This window comes from Monodon monoceros, unplaced genomic scaffold (genome assembly GCF_005190385.1).
Source record: "Monodon monoceros isolate NGI ecotype Baffin Bay Population unplaced genomic scaffold, NGI_Narwhal_1 Super_Scaffold_20, whole genome shotgun sequence".
Lineage (NCBI taxonomy): Eukaryota > Metazoa > Chordata > Mammalia > Artiodactyla > Monodontidae > Monodon > Monodon monoceros.
Window position 1 is genome coordinate 23,426,997 of NW_021703777.1, and position 19,133 is coordinate 23,446,129.

The 19,133-nt window shown below is 40.3% G+C and overlaps 1 protein-coding gene across 4 annotated transcripts in view; it reads left to right on the forward strand.

The window, feature by feature from the left end:
- Positions 1-19,133, forward strand: part of GAB1 (GRB2 associated binding protein 1) — a 127,341-nt gene that overhangs the window by 85,552 nt on the left and 22,656 nt on the right. For 2 of the 4 annotated variants that reach the window (XM_029235149.1, XM_029235146.1), the window contains exons 3-7: positions 10,128-10,353; positions 10,713-10,793; positions 15,464-16,062; positions 17,501-17,586; positions 17,778-18,081. In XM_029235149.1, coding sequence (XP_029090982.1) covers positions 10,128-10,353; positions 10,713-10,793; positions 15,464-16,062; positions 17,501-17,586; positions 17,778-18,081 — 1,296 coding nt within the window. The remainder of the gene's footprint in view (positions 1-10,127; positions 10,354-10,712; positions 10,794-15,463; positions 16,063-17,500; positions 17,587-17,777; positions 18,082-19,133) is intronic. The other 2 variants (XM_029235150.1, XM_029235148.1) reach the window with 1 other exon arrangement.

Genomic DNA, 19,133 nt, shown 5'->3' on the forward strand with positions numbered 1-19,133 from the left:
ATATCTACATAAATGAAAGGAGGGATGCAGAACCTGCAGGCCTAGGGGCTAGGGAAGGGCCCAGAGATGGAGTAGACTCCTCCTTGGCTGGAGCAGAGGGCTATGAATGATAAAGGCAAGGGGAGACTTGCTTGAGTATCTGAGATTTGAGTGCCTTTCCTGGGAGGAGCTGAGTGATTAAAGGCCTCAGGAAGAATTTTTTTTTTAATAATTTTTTTTAAATTTTCGGCTGCATTGGGTCTTCATTGCTGCATGCGAGCTTTACCTACTTGCGGCGAGCAGGGACTACTCTTTGTTGCAGTGCACGGGCTTCTCATCGCGGTGGCTTCTCATTGTGGAGCGTGGGCTCTAGGTGCATGGGCTTCAGTAGTTGTGGCACGCGGGCTCAGTAGTTATGGTTCGCGGGTTCTAGAGTGCAGGCTCAGTAGTTGTGGCACACGGGCTTAGTTGCTCTGCAGCTTGTGGGATTGTCCCAGACCAGGGCTCTAACCTGTGTCCCCTGCATTGGCAAGCGGATTCTTAACCACTGCGCCACCAGGGAAGTCCCTCAAGAAGAATTTTACAAGTGGAATTCCTCTTTGGGTGCTTTTATATAGCCGTCATGACCTTTTATATTCCCTGTCTACTTCTGTACTTCTCTTCCTTTTTAAACAAACACTAAGAACCCACGGAGGGGACTCCAATACTAATTTAGGATTGCAGAGCCAAGAATCAGAAATAAAGGCGACCTTATTAAATAGGGTCTTTGACCCTGTTGTTTTCATGGTTATACTCACATTGACAAGCATGCATTTCCAAATATCTATATTTAGGAGTGCTGGAGATTCAGTGAGGGGTGGAAAAATTGTGTTAACAATCAACTTCAAGAGTTCCATTCAAGTGAAACAGTCATCATCTCTAATTAGCTCAGGTCAGCATGCTGTTTCCTCTTTGGCCAGGCAGCCCCCAGGAGAAGGAGGCTTCCAGGGCTGGGATTGGCCCAGTGGGCTGGGGGAAACCCCTTGCTGAGGAAATCTAGAATGCTCGAGGGAAAACAGCGCTGAGAAAGGGAAGGAGGCGTCTGATTTAGACCCGAGGCTAATGACCTAGAGCTCTTCAACAGAGTTCTACTGATTAAAAAGCTTCAAGCAGTTGTTGCACATGTGGCATTAAAGCTTCAGTTGTTTTTGTGAAGCTACTAAATATGTTCACATTTTAAGTGGGCCTGCTGGTATTACTTCTGAGTCCAGTTAAACTCCTTTCCCTTCTTGGGTGCCTACATGATCTATGCTTGAGTACAGCAGAGCATTTTTCAGTTGAAGTCACAAATGAGATCACTCTCTTTTTAATGGTTAACAGCCCCTCAGTAATGATAATGATTGGATTTAGACCTCACGTTCATTTCCTTGTATGATGGATTTTCAGCTAAAATAATTTAAGTGGTTGTATCATCTTTGTGTTGATGTTGTTCTTTTTGCCCGCTACCTTTTCAATTTAGAATTTGGGGGGATATAAATGCAGATTTCTGTCTCCATTGGTTGCTTGTACAGATTCAGCAGATCTGAAAGACTACAGTAGGTGTTCTGTCTCTTTTTGTTTTCTTTATAATTGTCCGATTTAGCAAAGGATATAAGATGCCCCCTTAGTGCGTTCTCCGGTTAAGGAATGTGAGTGTGTAATTTTTGGAAGCACTTTTGGGGGTGGTTAGAGTTGAGAACCCCCAAAATAAGAATTTGTCATGCTCAAGTGTCCCAGATTAGCTTTGCAAGTTTTAAGGCAAGGAGTCTGGTCCATCTGTCCACCTTAGAATGATTCTTATCATCTGGGAGCCAGTCAGCTCTGGGAAGTAGATAGGTTTTGTCTGCTTTAGAACATTAATTCAGTTATCTACCCAATTATTTGAGTTTGCCAGTACTCCACTAGGCTTTGGGCATTCATTCAACCGATACATATTAGGTGGCCAGTTAGGCAGACAGATGAGAGATATAGACAGGAAACTGAGCATCTAGTGAGAGAAGAGTCATACCCAAAATAATTCAGTACAGTTGATAAGTGCAAGTTAGATGTATGTACATATATGTGTTCACATTTTTTAATGTAAATCATACTTTAACATATATTAAAGTGTTAATATATAACATTAAGATATAATTTTATATATTAAAGTATGATACTGTGGAAGTGTATAAATACAGTTTTTGCCCTCATAGAGCTTAAGTCAGTCTAGTAGGAGAGACAAGCAAATAATCTAGGAATTATAACACCAGTTGTTAGGTGCTCCGCTAAAAGAAAAACAAAAGCATAGATAGCAGCTAATTGCATCTCAGGAGGATCAGGAAAAGCCTAGGTGGTTTTAAATAGCTCTGTGACTATAACTGATAATGTACTGAGAACTTGATTTTTGTCCTTAGTGGAACATCTTCATTGGCATTAGTAGTCAGAATCAGTTACAATGCCTGTTTTCACTTCATAAACTTACTAGTATAGGGAGGGGGAAAGTTTCAAAACTTGAAAGCCACCTTTCAGTGGCAAAACTCCCAAATTCTTATAAAACAGATTAGAAGTATATCTGCCTTGAGTGAAGCTCTCAATTTGTGAACTTGTAATCTTCGCAATATCCATAAAAGGGGAAGTTGTAAGAAAATTAATAATATGATTAATCAAATTTGATGTATATAAGCTGAGTTGGTTACCAAGAGGAGCTATGCTAATCACAGATCTTTTTTTTTTTTTTTTTTTGCCGTATGCGGGCCTCTCACTGTTGCGGCCTCTCCCGTTGCGGAGCACAGGCTCCGGACTCGCAGGCTCAGCGGCCATGGCTCACGGGCCCAGCCGCTCCGCGGTATGTGGGATCCTCCCGGACCGGGGCACGAACCCGTGTCCCCTGCATTGGCAGGCGGACTCTCAACCACTGCGCCACCAGGGAAGCCCCACAGATCATTTTTATCTGTTCATTAAAATAAGTCCCTAAGGACTTCAGTTTGCCAATACTTTTAAATTTAGTTCCTGATCTATATCTAAATTCAATTGTACGTATTTTTTCAATTCTATAATTTAGATGTTTTTACAAGTTCATCCTGGCCATCTCCCAAATAACCACAGTCAGAAATGTCTTACTAGACTGTGTTGGAGACTTGAGTTTCTTGGAATAAATCGGTGAAAGATGAGCAATCCTTCATTGTGTAGTATCAAGGAGCCACACAAATAGTTTTATTTTGCTCTATAATTTTGGTTTTTGAGGCATAGTAGCAAAACTGCAAAAAGCCCTTAAAAGCCAGCCATTGTATTTCCCTATTCATTTGTAGTAGCTGACTTTGCTAGATGCCTTCTAAAAAATTCCACATATTTAAAGTTTTGTATCAAATTCTAAACTGCAGAGAACTGCTGTTATCCTTTGTGATCACATTCATACAGTTTAATATGACAAAGGGAATATCAAAATGTCTTTGTTCTTCCATTAACTTTACTACCTGCTTTATATTCTCCTCTACTCACTGTATAATAGGGGCTTTTGTCTTTACCTAGATCTGTCCCCTGAGCCCTGTGTTCTTCCCTTTTCAGACAGCCGAATATGCTCCCACTCTTGGCGTAAAATTAATAACACAAAATGATTTTTCACTAAAACTCGTTTCAGGGTAGACGTGGGAAGAAATAGACTATGCTTGGTATTACAGCCTGAGAACATAACTATCCCCAATCCCTAGGAGAACAACTAATTTTCTCCTGAAAACAAAAGGAAAGGGGAAAATTCTGACCTGTGTTTTGATTCCAGGAACCTCTCAAAATATCATTACCATGTTATTTCCGCTGCCCCAGGTGACCACTGCTATTATTGAATACTCCGAATGCTGGCAGGCTGAATCTGTTTTTCAGTTCTAGCTCATTGCCCTGTGTGTGGTTCCTATGAATGCTTTTATTTAGTAAACTTGAGACCAAGAAACTAATTTCTTTTGTTTTTCTTGGAAATGTGCAGATTTATTTTTGTTTCTACCGGGAGGTGGAAGCTGTACAATCTGCTAAACAAGTGCCAGGAAACTCAGCCTTAGGGCTGAATGTAACTGACTTGGTGCAGAGGCTCCTGGTCTCATTTCAGGGGCAAGTTTAGAAAGTTGCCTCTTAATCAGTTGAGTTGCTTTTCTCAAAATGCCCAGATAATACTGGCTTAAAGAAAAAAAATAGTGTGATTCTCTGATATTCTTCCTTTTAGAAAAGTAGGTAAGCTAATGTGAGAATATACACACGCTGCCATTCCTGCAAAGCAGTGCTTCTTAATTAGGGAACTTAAATTTCTTTTTATTTACTCTTTCATACAGGTATAACTTATTACTGTGCAAGGCACAGATCTTAAGTTCAATATAGTTTTACATATCCATTCTGTATCTATACATAGAAATAGAAATCTGTGAAACCCCCACTCAAATCCGGAAATGGAACAGTTCCAGTCCCCTAGAAGGTTTTCTCGTTTCTTCCCAGTAAAAACCCAGAAAAAAGTTCAGATGTAACCATTATTTTGCTTCTATCACCATAGATTAGTTTTCCCTATACTTGAACTTTACACAAATAAAACCATTGAGTCTGGCTTCTTTTTTCCAATAGTAAGTCTGTGAGATCCATCTATGTTGCATGTCGCAGGAGTTCAGCATCCTATGTAGCATTCCACTGTGTGAATATATCATAAATTATTGATCTATTCAAATGTTGATAGACATTTGGCTTGTTTCCAGTTTTTAGTTAATACAAATAAAGCTGCTGTGAGCATTTTTACATCTGCCCTTTGATGGACACGAACACTTTGCTCTTTGGTATATACACCCATGAGTAGAATTGCTGCAACTCATCATAGGATATATATTTTTAGTTTTAGTAGATTTGTTAGTAGCTTTAGTTTTCCAAAGTTATTGTGCCAATTGCTTTCCTACCAGCAGCATATAAAATTTCTAGTTACTCTACATTACTAGCATTTGGTGTTGTGGGTCATTAATTTTAGCCATTCTAGTGAGAGTGTATCTCATTGTGGTCTTACTTTGCATTTTCCTGAGGACCAGTCCAACCAGAGTCTGTTCTGTCTTCTTTTGTTTTATCACACATTTTCAAGCTACTGCCCCTGAGATCTTGATTCATTGAGTCTCCTGAGTGAGGCCCAGGCACCTAGATTTCTCAAATACCCAACAAGCAGTTCTGCCAAGATGCCATGACACCTCTGGATAAAAATTAAATCATTTGTCAGCACTAAGGGTTTGTTTTAAAAGTCTCCAAGAATGTTTTCACATTCTATTAAGGAGATAGATGGTCATGACAGATAAGATTGGACTCTGATGAAAGGTCTTCGATTTTTGATTAAATAATTTGAAGACATTTCAGGTTGCTTCAGTGAAAATTGTGACTACCGCCCTTTCTTGTTTGTATCCATTTGATAGATTTGCCCTTATAAAATGTTCTTCCATAAATAAGGGTATGTTCAGAAGTGAGAAGACGGCCATTTTTTTTTAATTGCTCTTTTTACTTTATTTTTTATTTTTTGGCCACACTGCACAGCATGTGGGATCTTATCAGTTCCCTGACCAGGAATCAAACTGGCACCCCCTGCGTTGGAAGGCCACGTCTTTTTTAACTTCTTTTTTTTTTTTGGCTGTGTTGGGTCTTTGTTGCTACGTGCTGGCTTTCTCTAGCTGTGGCGAGTGGCAGCTACTCTTCCTTGTGGTGTGCAGAGCATGGGCATTAGGCGCACAGGCTTTAGTAGTTGCAGCACGCAGGCTCAGTAGTTGAGGCACGTGGGCCCTAGAGTGCTCGAGCTTCAGTAGTTGTGGCTCGTGGGCTCTAGAGCGCAGGCTCAGTAGTTGTGGCACACGGGCTTAGTTGCTCCGCGGCCTGTGAGATCTTCCCAGACCAGGGATTGAACCCGTGTCCCCTGCATCGGCAGGTGGATTCTTAACCACTGCGCCAGCAGGGAAGTCCCGAAGGGGGAGTTTTAGCCACTGGACCACTGGGGAAGTAGAAGATGGCCATTTTAGCATTAATAGTAATGCCTACTCTTTGTGGACTCTTTATTTTCTAGGTTAATTGTATATAAATCACATAAATCTATTTGAAATGCTTCTCTTTACAGAAAAAAAAAAATCTACAACAGACCTGGTAAATCAAGAGTCAGTAGATATAGAGCAACCATGACCTATTTACCTTTAATTGTGAACATAAAGGGAAAACTTTTGCAATAGCAACAAGCAAATGTTCTGTCAACAAATGTAGCCCATCTTGGGAGGAAAGGATCTCATCTGGTCTCCTGACAGGAAGTGAGCAATACCACAGTTTTATTACCACGTGCTCAGGCAGGGTATGTCAGTAGTTACAAAATCAGAGGATCTTATCACATCAACTTTGAAATAGTCTACCTTACCCATAATAAAGAGTAAGATTGCTTCCCTGAGCTTAAGCACGTGTACCATTTGATTTAAAAAATATTATTTTGAATATTTCAAGGCATTGGCTGGGCACTCCAGCTTGTATGAGGGACACTAACTCCAGAGCGTTATGCTTCCAAATGGGATAAAACTGTGCATTAAGGTAGGGATCGTGTGAACCAATCTGTTATTTGTGGCTCCCCTCACAGAACAATCTATTCCTCTTCACTGAAAACCCGTTAAGGCTTTCCTTTGCAATACTTATTAGCTTTCTAAGTAAAATTAAATTAAGAGTTTGCTACAGCATCATATGAGGTCTTTAGTGGATGCCAATTATCCTCTTCATGCCTTCTGAATTAAGAGAGGAAATAATTTTACACACAGAAGCACACCCTATGCTGATGTTTGGTTCTCAGAAACTTGATACCACCATTACTTAGAAAGAACAGTCAGTCAGAAACCCAAGTGAGGCAGAAAGCAATAAACATGGTCTGCTCAACTACTTGTAGGGTAGAATGGGGGCTAATCCCATGTCTTTCTAAGGTTGAAGAGAAGTCTCTTCTTTCAGACCAGTTGGTTAACTTTGGCTAGAAGTTTTATGTTAAAGAATATTTAGATACCATGCCATGCTGGCATTAAAATACACAGAGTTTAGGATATAGTCAAATTACCATGAGTAAAATCATCCCAAACACTCAAACTTTGAAGATGGTGCATTATCTGAGCCCGAGGTGGGAAAGCAGTGTCCCCTTACCTTTTAAAGTCCTTTGTGTGCCATGTGGTTTGGAACAGTTGGGCTTGCTGTTCACGGCTATTTGAAGGTCTTTTCTTCCATGAGCTTGCTAGTGAACATAATGGAGGTTTCTCTCTACTTCTTGCCTCCGAGAAGTATACATAAGTCTTCCCACATTGTGAACAAGATTTTTTTGCTTAAAAAGGAACCTTTGAATCCCAGTCCTTTTGTCAGAAAATGGAGAGGCTCTTGCAGCTATAAAAGAGTAAAACACTTTCATCATTCACAGGTGGCAGAAATGGAAGGTTAAAAATGAGGTAGTCCCATTGTGTTAATAAAACAAGGCCAAACAAAAGTGATTGCTTGGCTGGGTGACTTTTTTCCCACTTAAGATGAATCACTCAGTTTGTTTAGTATATAGCCATCCAGTTTAGAAAAAATATTAAAAGTGTATCTATAAAAACAACGACTTGAAAAAAACAAAACAAAACAACTGCCTGGAAAAGTTATTTTAGGAGTTACAGTGGAAAACTAGAATTCATACTATTTTATGCGGTAAAGTTTTTCCAGTGTTTAGTTTGATTTTGTTTGGTCAGAAGTAAACATTTAACTGGATTATACAATTTTACCATATCTCTGTGGTAGAAGAAAGAAATAAATAAAATATACTTGTGAATACACCCTGTAGGCTACATAGAATACAGCAACTACTTTCTGATTCCTCTGCTTTTTTTTCTCCTCAATGTTGTATATATTTTCCTTAAGGTCTTTAAAGGGTAAATATTTTTCATAGTTCTCTGAAGTTTAACACTCCACAAGGATTTACTCTGAGTCACTGATTAATCTAGGGCATTTCAAATCCCCTTAAATAAATCTGTTTATATTTGTTTCAAAATCAAAACAGTAAAACATTTCATAGGGTATGTTATAAACACTATTTATAACCAGCATCAATTAGACATGATGAGGTACTTATGAGTTCCTGCGAAATTACGCCATTATCTTGTATAAATGTCGAAAAATTAATTTATCCTTTTCTCACCATCGTCTGTTCTGGCCTTTCATAAATAAGAAAGAATGAATTAATTTCTGTCATAAAGTGTTAGCTTTTGTTAGATGAGCTTGTGTGAAGACTTAACATTGCGTGCAGCATAGCAAAGATAGAACATTAGAAATTAGCTCAAGTTCTCCTTAACCCAGGCCAAAGTCTCCAACAGAAATAAATTTTCATACTCGGTTAGCATCTAGCAGGGCTCACAGAGATTTCTGGAAGAGCAAATTCCAAACTGCACGCGCAGGTGAAGGGATCTTGCAGATTGGGGATTGCTTTCACCTCTTCCAACCTGGTATAGAGAAAGTGCTAATAAGTGAGTTTCTGTTGGGTGAATGGAGTGTTTTTGAGCATCTGCCCCAGGAGTTCTGATCCTTTTGGTTTGCTTTGGGAACCCACAGTTAAAGATAAACTAATTAAAGATAGCCATACTCACGTGTTATCATTCAAGCTTTACCATTAGGATATGAGCTTCTCTGCCTAGGAAGAAGAGTTTTGAAATAAGCTACATAAGCTTGGCTGTAGTGCATATGTGGATGTTAATGTTGAATACATAAAGATCTCATCAAAAGCACATGGACTTACTCTGTAGAATCTAGAGAAGAGAGAGCAGACCTTTCGCTCTTCCCTGGGGAATTGACAGACCAAATGACCTGCCTGTTATTCTATTCTGTAGAACATACTAAGTCTTCTTACCACTTTTTAGCATTGTTAGGTACTGTTTTGTTGTGAAAAATCTCAGTTTCAACCCAGCCTTTTCTGTTCTAATATAAACAGACAATAAACAGATTTGTTTATTCGAATATGAGCATTTGCCTTTTTTTCTGGATCTATAGCCCCGTATTCCTAACTAGACTAACAGAATTTTTCTTTTGGGCCCTCAAAAATTACCTTGGTTGTGTGAGATTTTATTTCTAGGCTTTCAACTTGTTTTCAGATTACTCCATTCTACACAATTTAGCTATGTTCATATGTCTTCTCAGAATGTAGTTAAGTGCTTAATAAATTACTTCTTTACCTGCTGACCCCTTTTGCATTAAAATACTACAGAAATCCGATAACGGCAAATGAGGCTATGAGCGGAGGGAAGAGGTGATGCCTTAAAGAAAAGCTCTTTCCTTAAATGTGAATCCTGGAGTTAGACATATTTCTCCCTAGTCGGTGGCTAAGAAGTAGAAAGAAAAGAATGAACAGCAAGATAAACATGGGGTAAAGAGCTCGCCCTGGTACACACAGCACCATGGGCCTGTAGATACCACATAATAAAATGGGTCTCCTTGGAAGGTTGGCTTGGCTTAGAAAGTGCTTTATTATCATGAAAAAAAAGTCTGCTGCTGCTTGGGCTAACATCTCCATTCCCAATAACCTCAAAACCAAAGAGTGTTCAAGGCAACGTTAACCAAGCCTTTTTTTTTTTTTTTTTTTTTGCGTACCCTGAGGCTTGCGGGATCTTAGTTCCCCCACCAGGGATCGGACCTGGGCCCTGGCAGTGAAAGCGCCAAGTCCTAACCAGTGGACCGCCAGGGAATTTCCACCCATGGCTTTTTTAGAGCCTCTGGAAGAAAGAACCCTACCCTTCAGATCTCGTTATTAACGAGAACCAGTAATTTTCTGTGTCAGCGTTGCCATTTAGGTAGCACGTATTTTAACTGACACTGTCCTGGTTTATCCTGTTTCCGTGTGTTTAAACGATTTATCTCCAAACTTTCGAGTAGCTGGTCACAGAGCACCGAGCTGATCTCCCTGTGCTATGCGGCTGCTTCCCACTAGCCATCTGTGGGATAGGGAGGGTGGGAGGGAGATGCAAGATGGAGGAGATATGGGGATACGGGGATACATGTATACGTCTAGCTGATTCACTTTGTTATACAGCAGAAACTAACACACCATTGTAAAGCAATTATACTCCAATGAAGATGTTAAAAAAAATGGGATGGACAGTGACGGTCACACTTGGGTGTTGCAGATCCTGTGAAGCCACCTGGCAGCTCCTTACAAGCACCGGCTGATTTACCACTGGCGATAAATACAGCACCACCATCCACCCAGGTGGATGCCTCCTCTGCCGCTCCACCTCCTCCATATCAGCTAATTAGCCTTCCACCACACCTGGAAACCCTTGGCATCCAGGAGGATCCTCAAGACTACCTCTTGCTAATCAACTGTCAGAGCAAGAAGCCTGAACCCACCAGGTAAATCACCTGTGTCTCTGTGCGTGTACGTGCATACCCTTAGGCATCTTACCTTTAAACTTTTTAAAGCCTGATTTGAAGGCTTAAAAGTAACCATCTGTAGAAGCTCATCTTTTAGGCTTATAATTCAGGTTGATGTTCCTCCACGAATGATTTCCGATATTCAGGAGATTTTATTGGAGAAGCACATTGTCTATCATTTTTGGCAAAGAACACTTGCGCCTTCATGGCTCCTTTGGAAATCTGTCTCCTGTGTCTTAGTCCTTGTTACAGGTTCACAGTGTTACTTGCTTAACAGATTTCACTGATTTATATATAAATGGTGATCTTGCTCCATTTCTTATGTGATTGTAAACCAGCCAAGGGTCATCTTTTGTTTCTGAAGAAGGAGAGGAATACCTACTGCTAGAAGATTTTGAAAGCAAAACGATTCCATTGCAGTGAGTGTGTTGTGGTTGCTTTGGATCTGTGTGAGAAATTAATCATACGGGTAAAATCCCACTATAGCAAATCCTATGGAATACACAAACCAGATGTTAGTGAAATTTGATGAAATCAAATATACGGCTAAAAACTTTGAAACTTTCAAATCTTCGCGCGTAGCAGTGAAGCAGCGCTCACCACAGGCCTTGACTGCAGGTATTTAAGTAGAATGAAGTATATGGATTTCAGTACTTGACCAAAGATATCGTAAAACTTCCCCGAATCCTTGGTTTCCCTGTCATCTTGATCTCTGCTCCCATACCCCTCTTTTCTTCCAAGCTATGAGATATTTTAATTTAATCATTCTTCTCATTTGATGTTGAATCATTGGAAGACTGGAGGTAACGGTGAGAACTGAGCCAGAACTTGATGATCACAAGGCCTGTCATACCGTTAATAGCTATGTGACAACTAGTGATATTGGGTATATTTATGATCTTAATTTGCAATATTAAGGAGGGAGGTGAATTGCATTGAAATATAAAAGATTTTTTTTAAACAGGGATATTAGATTCAAGCATTATTTTTATGAAAAAAAGGATTTTTTCATGTCAAAAGTGACTGTTACTGGGCTAAAGGATCATACAAAACCCTTGTTCAAAAATTTTTATATAGAATTTGTTAAGATCCACAGATTAGTTTCTGTGAAGCGTTCCCTGAGATAGTGGAAATAGCTCACAAATCTTCCAAAGATGAGTTTCTATATATTTGTTGTAATGGGATTTTACCTGTAAAAGTTAAAAAAAAAAAAAAAGGAAAAATTATAAATCAACACTGGTTAATATCAAATTCTAACTTGATTTTTGCTTGTTTGCTGTGAGAATTTAAAATTATACACTCGCAACATTGTTGCGTATGCTACTAATAACTAAGATTTTATTTTAGGGAGCTCCACAATTATTTTTCCATCTCAGCTTTTCAAAAGCCAACAGCTAAGTGACAGTTTTCAGTACACTTTCTTTTTATATAGTGTCTTTCATTGATCTCATTGGTATCATAACTTTCCTACTGTAGTAGAAATTATGCTCAAAATCATTGCTCAGATATATTTTGTATCTGTATTTTGCAAAAGTGACAGTTAAATAGCAAATATTTGTGAAGTACTCGCTGAGGGCCCACTGTTTCGCTAGGTGCTGTGAAGGTACAAACTAAGTACATAAGATAAAGCCCCCTTAGATTCAGTCACCTTCAGAGTTTAACGGTAAAGCTTGTGAAGGAATCAAAACATGCAAGCATGAAGTGCTTATAGATGAAGGTAAGATGTGAGCATTGCCTTGCAAACTCCTGTTCATCCTGCAACACTCAGCTCAGACATCTGCTCCTCTAAGGAGGCATTCCACTAAACTCCCAGGCTGGATTAAATGCCTCTCTGGGTTTTCAGAGAATCCTGGTTGTACCTCTATGTCTCTGTTTTATTGGGTTGGCCAAAAAGTACCTTCAGTTTTTTTAAGTAAAAATAAAAGACACATCTTTCATTTTCACCAAGAGCTTTATTGAACAACATATTCACCCTTTTGTTCCACTGTCTTCTGCCATTTTTCAGGCAACTTCATAATTCCATCTTCCCAAAACTTTTTATCTTTTTGAGCAAAGAACTATTCCAGGTGCCTTTTACAGTCTTCCAGGGAATTGAAATTTTTTCCTTTAAGAGAATTTTGTAAACACCGAAATAAATGGAAATCCGAAGGTGCAATGTCTGGTGAACACGGCGGATGAGTCAGAACTTCCCAGCCAAGCTGTAACAGTTTTTGCCTGGTCATCAAAGAAACATGCAGTCTTGCGTTATCCTGATGGAAGATTATGCGTTTTCTGTTGACTAATTCTGGACGCTTTTCATCAAGTGCTGCTTTCAGTTGGTCTAATTGGGAGCAGTACTTGTTGGAATTAATCGTGTGGTTTTCCGGAAGGAGCTCATAACAGAGGACTTCCTTCCAATCCCACCATATACACAACATCACCTTCTTTGCATGAATACTGGCCTTTGGTGTGCTTGGTGGTGGTTCATTTCGCTTGCCCCACGCTCTCTACCGTTTCACATTATTGTACAGTATCCACTTTTCATCACCCGTCACAATTTGTTTTAAAAACGGAACGTATTCATTACGTTTAAGTAGAGAATCGCATGTGGAAATAGGTCAAGAAGGTTTTCTACACTTAATTTATGTGGAATCCAGACCTCAAAGCGATTAAAACATAACCAAGCTGGTGCAAATGATTTTCAACGCTTGATTTGGATATTTTGAGTACGTCAGCTATCTCCCACGTGGTATAACGTTGATTGTTCTCAGTTAATGTCTCGATTTGATCGCTCTCAACTTCAACTGGTCTACCTGACTGTGGAGCATAGCCCAGTGAGAAATCTCCAGCACAAAACTTCGCAAACCACTTTCAACACATTCGATCAGTCATAGCACCTCTCCATATACTACACTGACTACCTCTCCATATACTACAACTGAAACTGCGTTTCAGTTGCATTTTTACCTTTCTTGAAATAATAAAGCATAATATGCTGAAAACGTTGCTTTTTCCTTCCATTTTCAATAGTAAAGTGGCTACAGAAAAGTTCACCAATTTTGATGTCTTTTTTTTTAAATGCACGCTGATATGACAGCTGTCACATACAGTCTAACAAAACTGTTTCAAACGAAGTTAAAGACAACTAAGTGCTACTAGAACCATCTTATGGAAAAAACGGAACGAACCTTTTGGCCAGCCCAGTATCACAGAATTGGAAATAGCTTGATAATTTTATGTATTCTCCACTACACTCTAAGGTAGTCAAAGACAGGGAACTTAGTACTCATTGTACTTCTAGCTTCTTCTTAACTTCACGTTTGAATTAAATCAAGTACAAATTTTAGAATATGTGTTAGAAATTCCTAGAAAGGTCAGTGCAAGTGTTTTTGAGAGGGAGGGTGAGATGCCTCATAGGAGGAGTAGCCTCAGTGCCAAGGGGAGTTGTTTGTGGGCTTTTTTGTAGTTCCTCCAGCCTGTAGGAACCCTTAAAGGGATTTTCTCTGAATAGGTGAGTGACCTGAAAACCATGTTTTGGAAATATTGATCTTCTAGCAGTCCTGGTCCTATGGATGGTACGATAGATTGGAAGAGGGAGAAACTAGAGGAAAGAAGTTTGCTGAGGGAGGGTTCCGTGTTGTAGATCTCAGCAGAGATACGGACCTGAACTTGGGGTGGTGACAGCGGGAACAGAGTGGGGGAATAGGCGCTTGGCTAGAAAGAAGGACTTTGTGCCCAAGTGATGGTGGTGATCAAAGAGAATGAATCAAAGTTGATTGGATTTTGAGTTTAGAGAATCTGGGATAAAGACATTTTTCATGGCAAGTCAGAAAGGACCACCAATTTGAGAAGTAAGTTGAGTTTAGTTTGGTACACATGAGCAAGGGAACACTGGGATAACCAAGTAGTAATACGTTTGAACCGTTTGTAAATACAGGAGTCGGAGTTTGGTGAGAAGATAGCAGTTGTCAGCATTCAGTAGAAGGGGAAGTTACGGGAAAGGAGGATTTTTTAATGGTGTGTGCTGTAAAGACTTAGAGGACTGATTTCTGTTGGCCATTTCCGGGTTGGAGAGACAGGAAGAAAGAGGCACTCAGTGAAACAAGGGCATAATCAGTGAGGAAGAAGGAAAGTCAGGATATTGCAATAAAGGGCTTCTGATACCCGCGGGGGAGAGTTTCAGTGAATAAATGCAATACACAGCGCCAGATGTTACCAAGAAATCAGAGCGATGTGCCCTTAAAAAAAAAACTATCACAAGTTATTTGTTTTAAATATTGAGTTTAAATTCCTACAGGACTTTGGACAACACACATAGGTAGTTAAGGTATCTTGTTTAGCATTAAGGGAGGACCAGCGTTCGGGTATTGGTAGCTTCATTTTGACTTATTCCCAAATTTCGTGATACCACAAAACACAGAGATCAAAAATGTGCCCAAAGCATAAAATACACTCTAATGAGATTTCTCAAGGTGAATTATTGTTTGGAGTTGGCTAACTCCTTGCTTTGTATTTTGATTCTTTTCGTAGTATTGGCTAAATATTTGTTAAAGAAAATAAATAGAAAAGAAGATACCCAAAACCTATCAAGTTGCCACCTCCTTGTAGATCACATTGAATTTATTCAATACCAGGTAATCATTAGACTTTTCATTTATCAGAACAACAGAGTTGCCACAGGTGGGCTAAAGAGCAATGGATCACCTTGATAAACTGTTGGCACGAGGTTTTTGCATGCTTTTCAGAGGAAGTGCTTTTCCTGGTGTCTTGTGCCTTAATCATTTACCTTCCTCCAAGTTTTGTACCTTTCTAATTACAGTGCTTCAGGGATTGTGGTTTTACGTGTGGACTTACTAGGTGGAGTTGGGGGGCGTGGACAGGTACAGAACAAGATTAGGGAGAATGCTTTTGGTTTTGTGGTGGCGGTCGTGTTATCTGGTGTATAATCATAAAAACTCAGGAACATTCGTGCTTTCAATCAGATGGGTCACACACACCAAAAACTTGAATGAAACAACCATGGAGTTTGATTGCTAAGCTAGAAATACATTTATTAAAATGTAGTCTTCGGTCTTCACCGTGTTTTCTCTCATTAACAATTTTTATTTAGAACGCATGCTGATTCTGCAAAATCCACCCCTTCGGAGACAGACTGCAATGATAACGTCCCTTCTCATAAAGATCCTGCTTCCTCCCAGAGCAAACATGGAGTGAATGGCTTTTTCCAGCAGCAGATGTATGACTCTCCACCGCCTCGGGCTGCATCCATTTCCGTAGACTCCAGCCTTTATAACCTGCCCAGAAGTCACTCCCATGACGTCTTACCAAAGGTGTCTCCTTCAAGTACCGAAGCCGACGGAGAGCTCTATGTTTTTAATACCCCATCCGGGACCTCGAGTGTAGAGCCTCAAATGAGGCATGTATCTATTAGTTATGACATTCCTCCAACACCTGGTAATACTTATCAGATTCCACGAACATTTCCAGAAGGAACCTTGGGGCAGACGTCAAAGCTAGACACTATTCCAGATATTCCTCCACCTCGGCCACCGAAACCGCATCCGGCTCATGACCGATCTCCTGTGGACACGTGTAGCATCACACGCACAGCCTCTGACACTGACAGTAGTTACTGTATCCCGACAGCAGGGGTGCCACCATCCCGTAGTAATACCATTTCCACTGTGGATTTGAACAAATTGCGAAAAGGTCAGCTCCAGTTGGCTTTTCCTGGCTTAGAGGTTAATGATAGAAAATCTCTTTTTCTGAGTATTTGTTCTTGGACGCTTAGTGTGACATTAAATGGCAGTCCCTTTTTCCTTCAGCGCTGCAGTTACCCACTCGGGTAGCGAAGCTGTCAGAGCCTCAGTAGATCCCAGGAAGTGTGTTTGTGCAGGCAGCGTGTGCCTGTGTACATGTTGTGGTGGAAGGGAGAAAGACGAGGAGATTTTCATCCCTAAGAAGTATGGCCTTAGTAATACTTCCCTGCCTCAGGGAGTGTGCACCACTCTCTCTCACTTCCTCTACATCCTGGGTGAGCAGACCCGATGGGGAAGAGGCACAGGAAATGGACCAGCCGCAAAGCCTTTCCCAGTCATACCCTTTCCCGTATTTGTGTCCTATTATGGCCGCTTCTGTGTCACATCTGTTGGGCTCTGTTTCCTTCCTTCCCAGATCAACGGTTTTTACGTTATGTCTACCAGGTGATATTCAGTTGCAATCAGGTCATTCTGCTTTTTGTTTGTTTGATTTTATTTATTTTTAAAGCTCTGAATCTTCTCTCCCCTTACCCCTTAACCACTTCACTGACTCCTGTACCATCTTCCTAGAGCCTGCCAAAAGTTATAGACTTTGAGAGGAGAAAAATTGAGTCTGGGTTAGCCTCTGAGGGTCCTAAAGTCCTGAAAATAAAAAGCCCAAGTTTAAAAGGCACCCACCCTAAAAACTACATCTGACACTTCTGGATTTTGTGGTAGAGTTATCCAGCTGTTCTAAAGAAGTTAAAGATTTGATGCCTTGTGGATGGTACTTATGTCAATACTTATTTAGCCATTCAACACCAATTTCTAACTTCTTTCTCGAAATGGATGTAATGTATCTTGAGGTGGTTATAAGTTAGTGAGATATGTTATACCCAAGGGTGCAAAAGATAAGAAAACAGAAGTATTTCTTTTCTCCATCTTTAAATAACCCATCTCACTGTCATAATCAAATACTGGTACTGGGGCTTCCCTGGTGGCGCAGTGGTTGAGAGTCCGCCTGCCGATGCAGGGGACACGGGTTCATGCCCTGGTCCGGGAGGATCCCACATGCCACGGAGCGGCTGGGCCCGTGAGTCATGGCCGCTGAGCCTGCGCGTCTGGAGCCTGTGCTCCGCAGTGGGAGAGGCCACAACAGTGAGAGGCCTGTGTACCGCAAAAAAAAAAAAAAAAAAAAAGTGGTACTGGTTAGCATATGAATAAATGTCTGCATTTTCTAGTGGTTTAATGTTTCAATTCAAGATGTTATTCTGTGAGCATCCTTTTTAAGATCTGTGTGTGTGCATGCATGCATATATGAAAAGAGAGAGAGAGAGAAGGTCATTCCTGGTTACCCTGGGAACTGGCAAAGATGGGGAGAAATATTGATAGTTTGTTCTCTGTTTTAGATGCTAGTTCTCAAGACTGCTATGATATTCCACGAACATTTCCAACTGATAGATCTAGTTCACTCGAAGGCTTCCACAACCACTTTGTAAGTATAATTGACCTTGGCATCATCAAGTGTATTTCATTGTCAAAACCTTCACACTTAGGACCGTGAGACTAAATGAGATCCTGAAATAAAAGTCCCTTCAGATCCACGTGAATAGGCATAACTTACAACTGTGTTTTCCTGTTTGACAGTAGTTCTTCTTTATTAAAAGAAATGTATGTGTGTTTTAGAAAATCAAAAACGTATTGACAGTGGGGAGTGTATCAAGCGAAGAACTGGATGAAAATTATGTCCCCATGAATCCCAACTCTCCTCCACGACAACATTCCAGCAGTTTCACGGAACCAATTCAGGAAGCAAATTATGTGCCAATGACTCCGGGGACATTTGATTTTTCTTCATTTGGAATGCAAGTGCCTCCTCCCGCTCATATGGGCTTCAGGTCCAGCCCGAAGACCCCTCCTAGAAGGCCAGTTCCTGTTGCAGACTGTGAACCACCCCCCGTGGATCGGAACCTCAAGCCAGACAGAAAAGGTAAGGAGAGCGTGGCATGGTAAGAGGGCCGGGGGTTGCCAGTGGAGATCTGCATTTAACTGTCATTAAATCCAAAACAGAATCGGGACTAGAAATTCAGAAGTATTTCATAGTACCTAAGTTACCAGCTTGTTTAAGTAAAGTAGTAGTGCTGTTTATAGATTAATAATTATTATGTCATATGTTGATGCCCAGGTGAGATTTTTTAAGACTCCCATCTCTGGAGCAGAGGTTACAAACTAAAATATTCACAAGGATTGGCAAGCAACAGGAGATAATTAGGAGAAACTGGAATGCCCTTGGCCCAGCCAAATGGAGTCACTAACCTACTGCCTGGCTACAATCCTTTGTGGACTTGTGACACTAACATGGGCCCCCTAGAGGAAAATCTTCTGATTATCAAAAGAAGTCAAAAATGTGGGGGGTTATATGTATTTTCTTTTGATTTTTAAGTTCTACCAGCTAGTTTATTTAAAAAAAAACAAAACCTTGCAGACTGTACCACAGACTTCTACAAGCTAGATATGGTCTTTGGCTGGTCTTTTGTAACCTCTCCTCCAGAGTATTTAATATCAAATCAGACTTGAGATTATTAGTGCACTTGCCATGACTCTTTAAGAACAGTAAGGTTGCTTGTATACTCTTTGCATTCTGTGCATATAACAACTTTTTAAAAATGATTCTGCCTTTGCTGGGGTGTAAACAAATGCTTCTAGTCTATTCTTTCATACTGGCCTTCATAAGTAACATTAAATTCTAAGGTGGCATGGTTGGTTAAGAACTCAGTGTAAAAGAAACTTTTCAGCCAAACTGGTAATATGTACCCAAGTTTTTGAAATTTGGGTTCAAGTGGTTAAACCCCAGACAGCCAGCTGTGTTGCCGCAGGCTGCAAGTGTAATTGAATCTCGACAACCGAGTAAGTTAGTGTATTGGCTGTGAGATGCGTGGCACAATTTCTGGGGAATTCAGCACATTTGAAGAGTCTGGTATGCTCTATGTAGCTGTTTTTAAAAAGCATGTAATGTTTGTGTCAATTTCTCATTAACCTGGG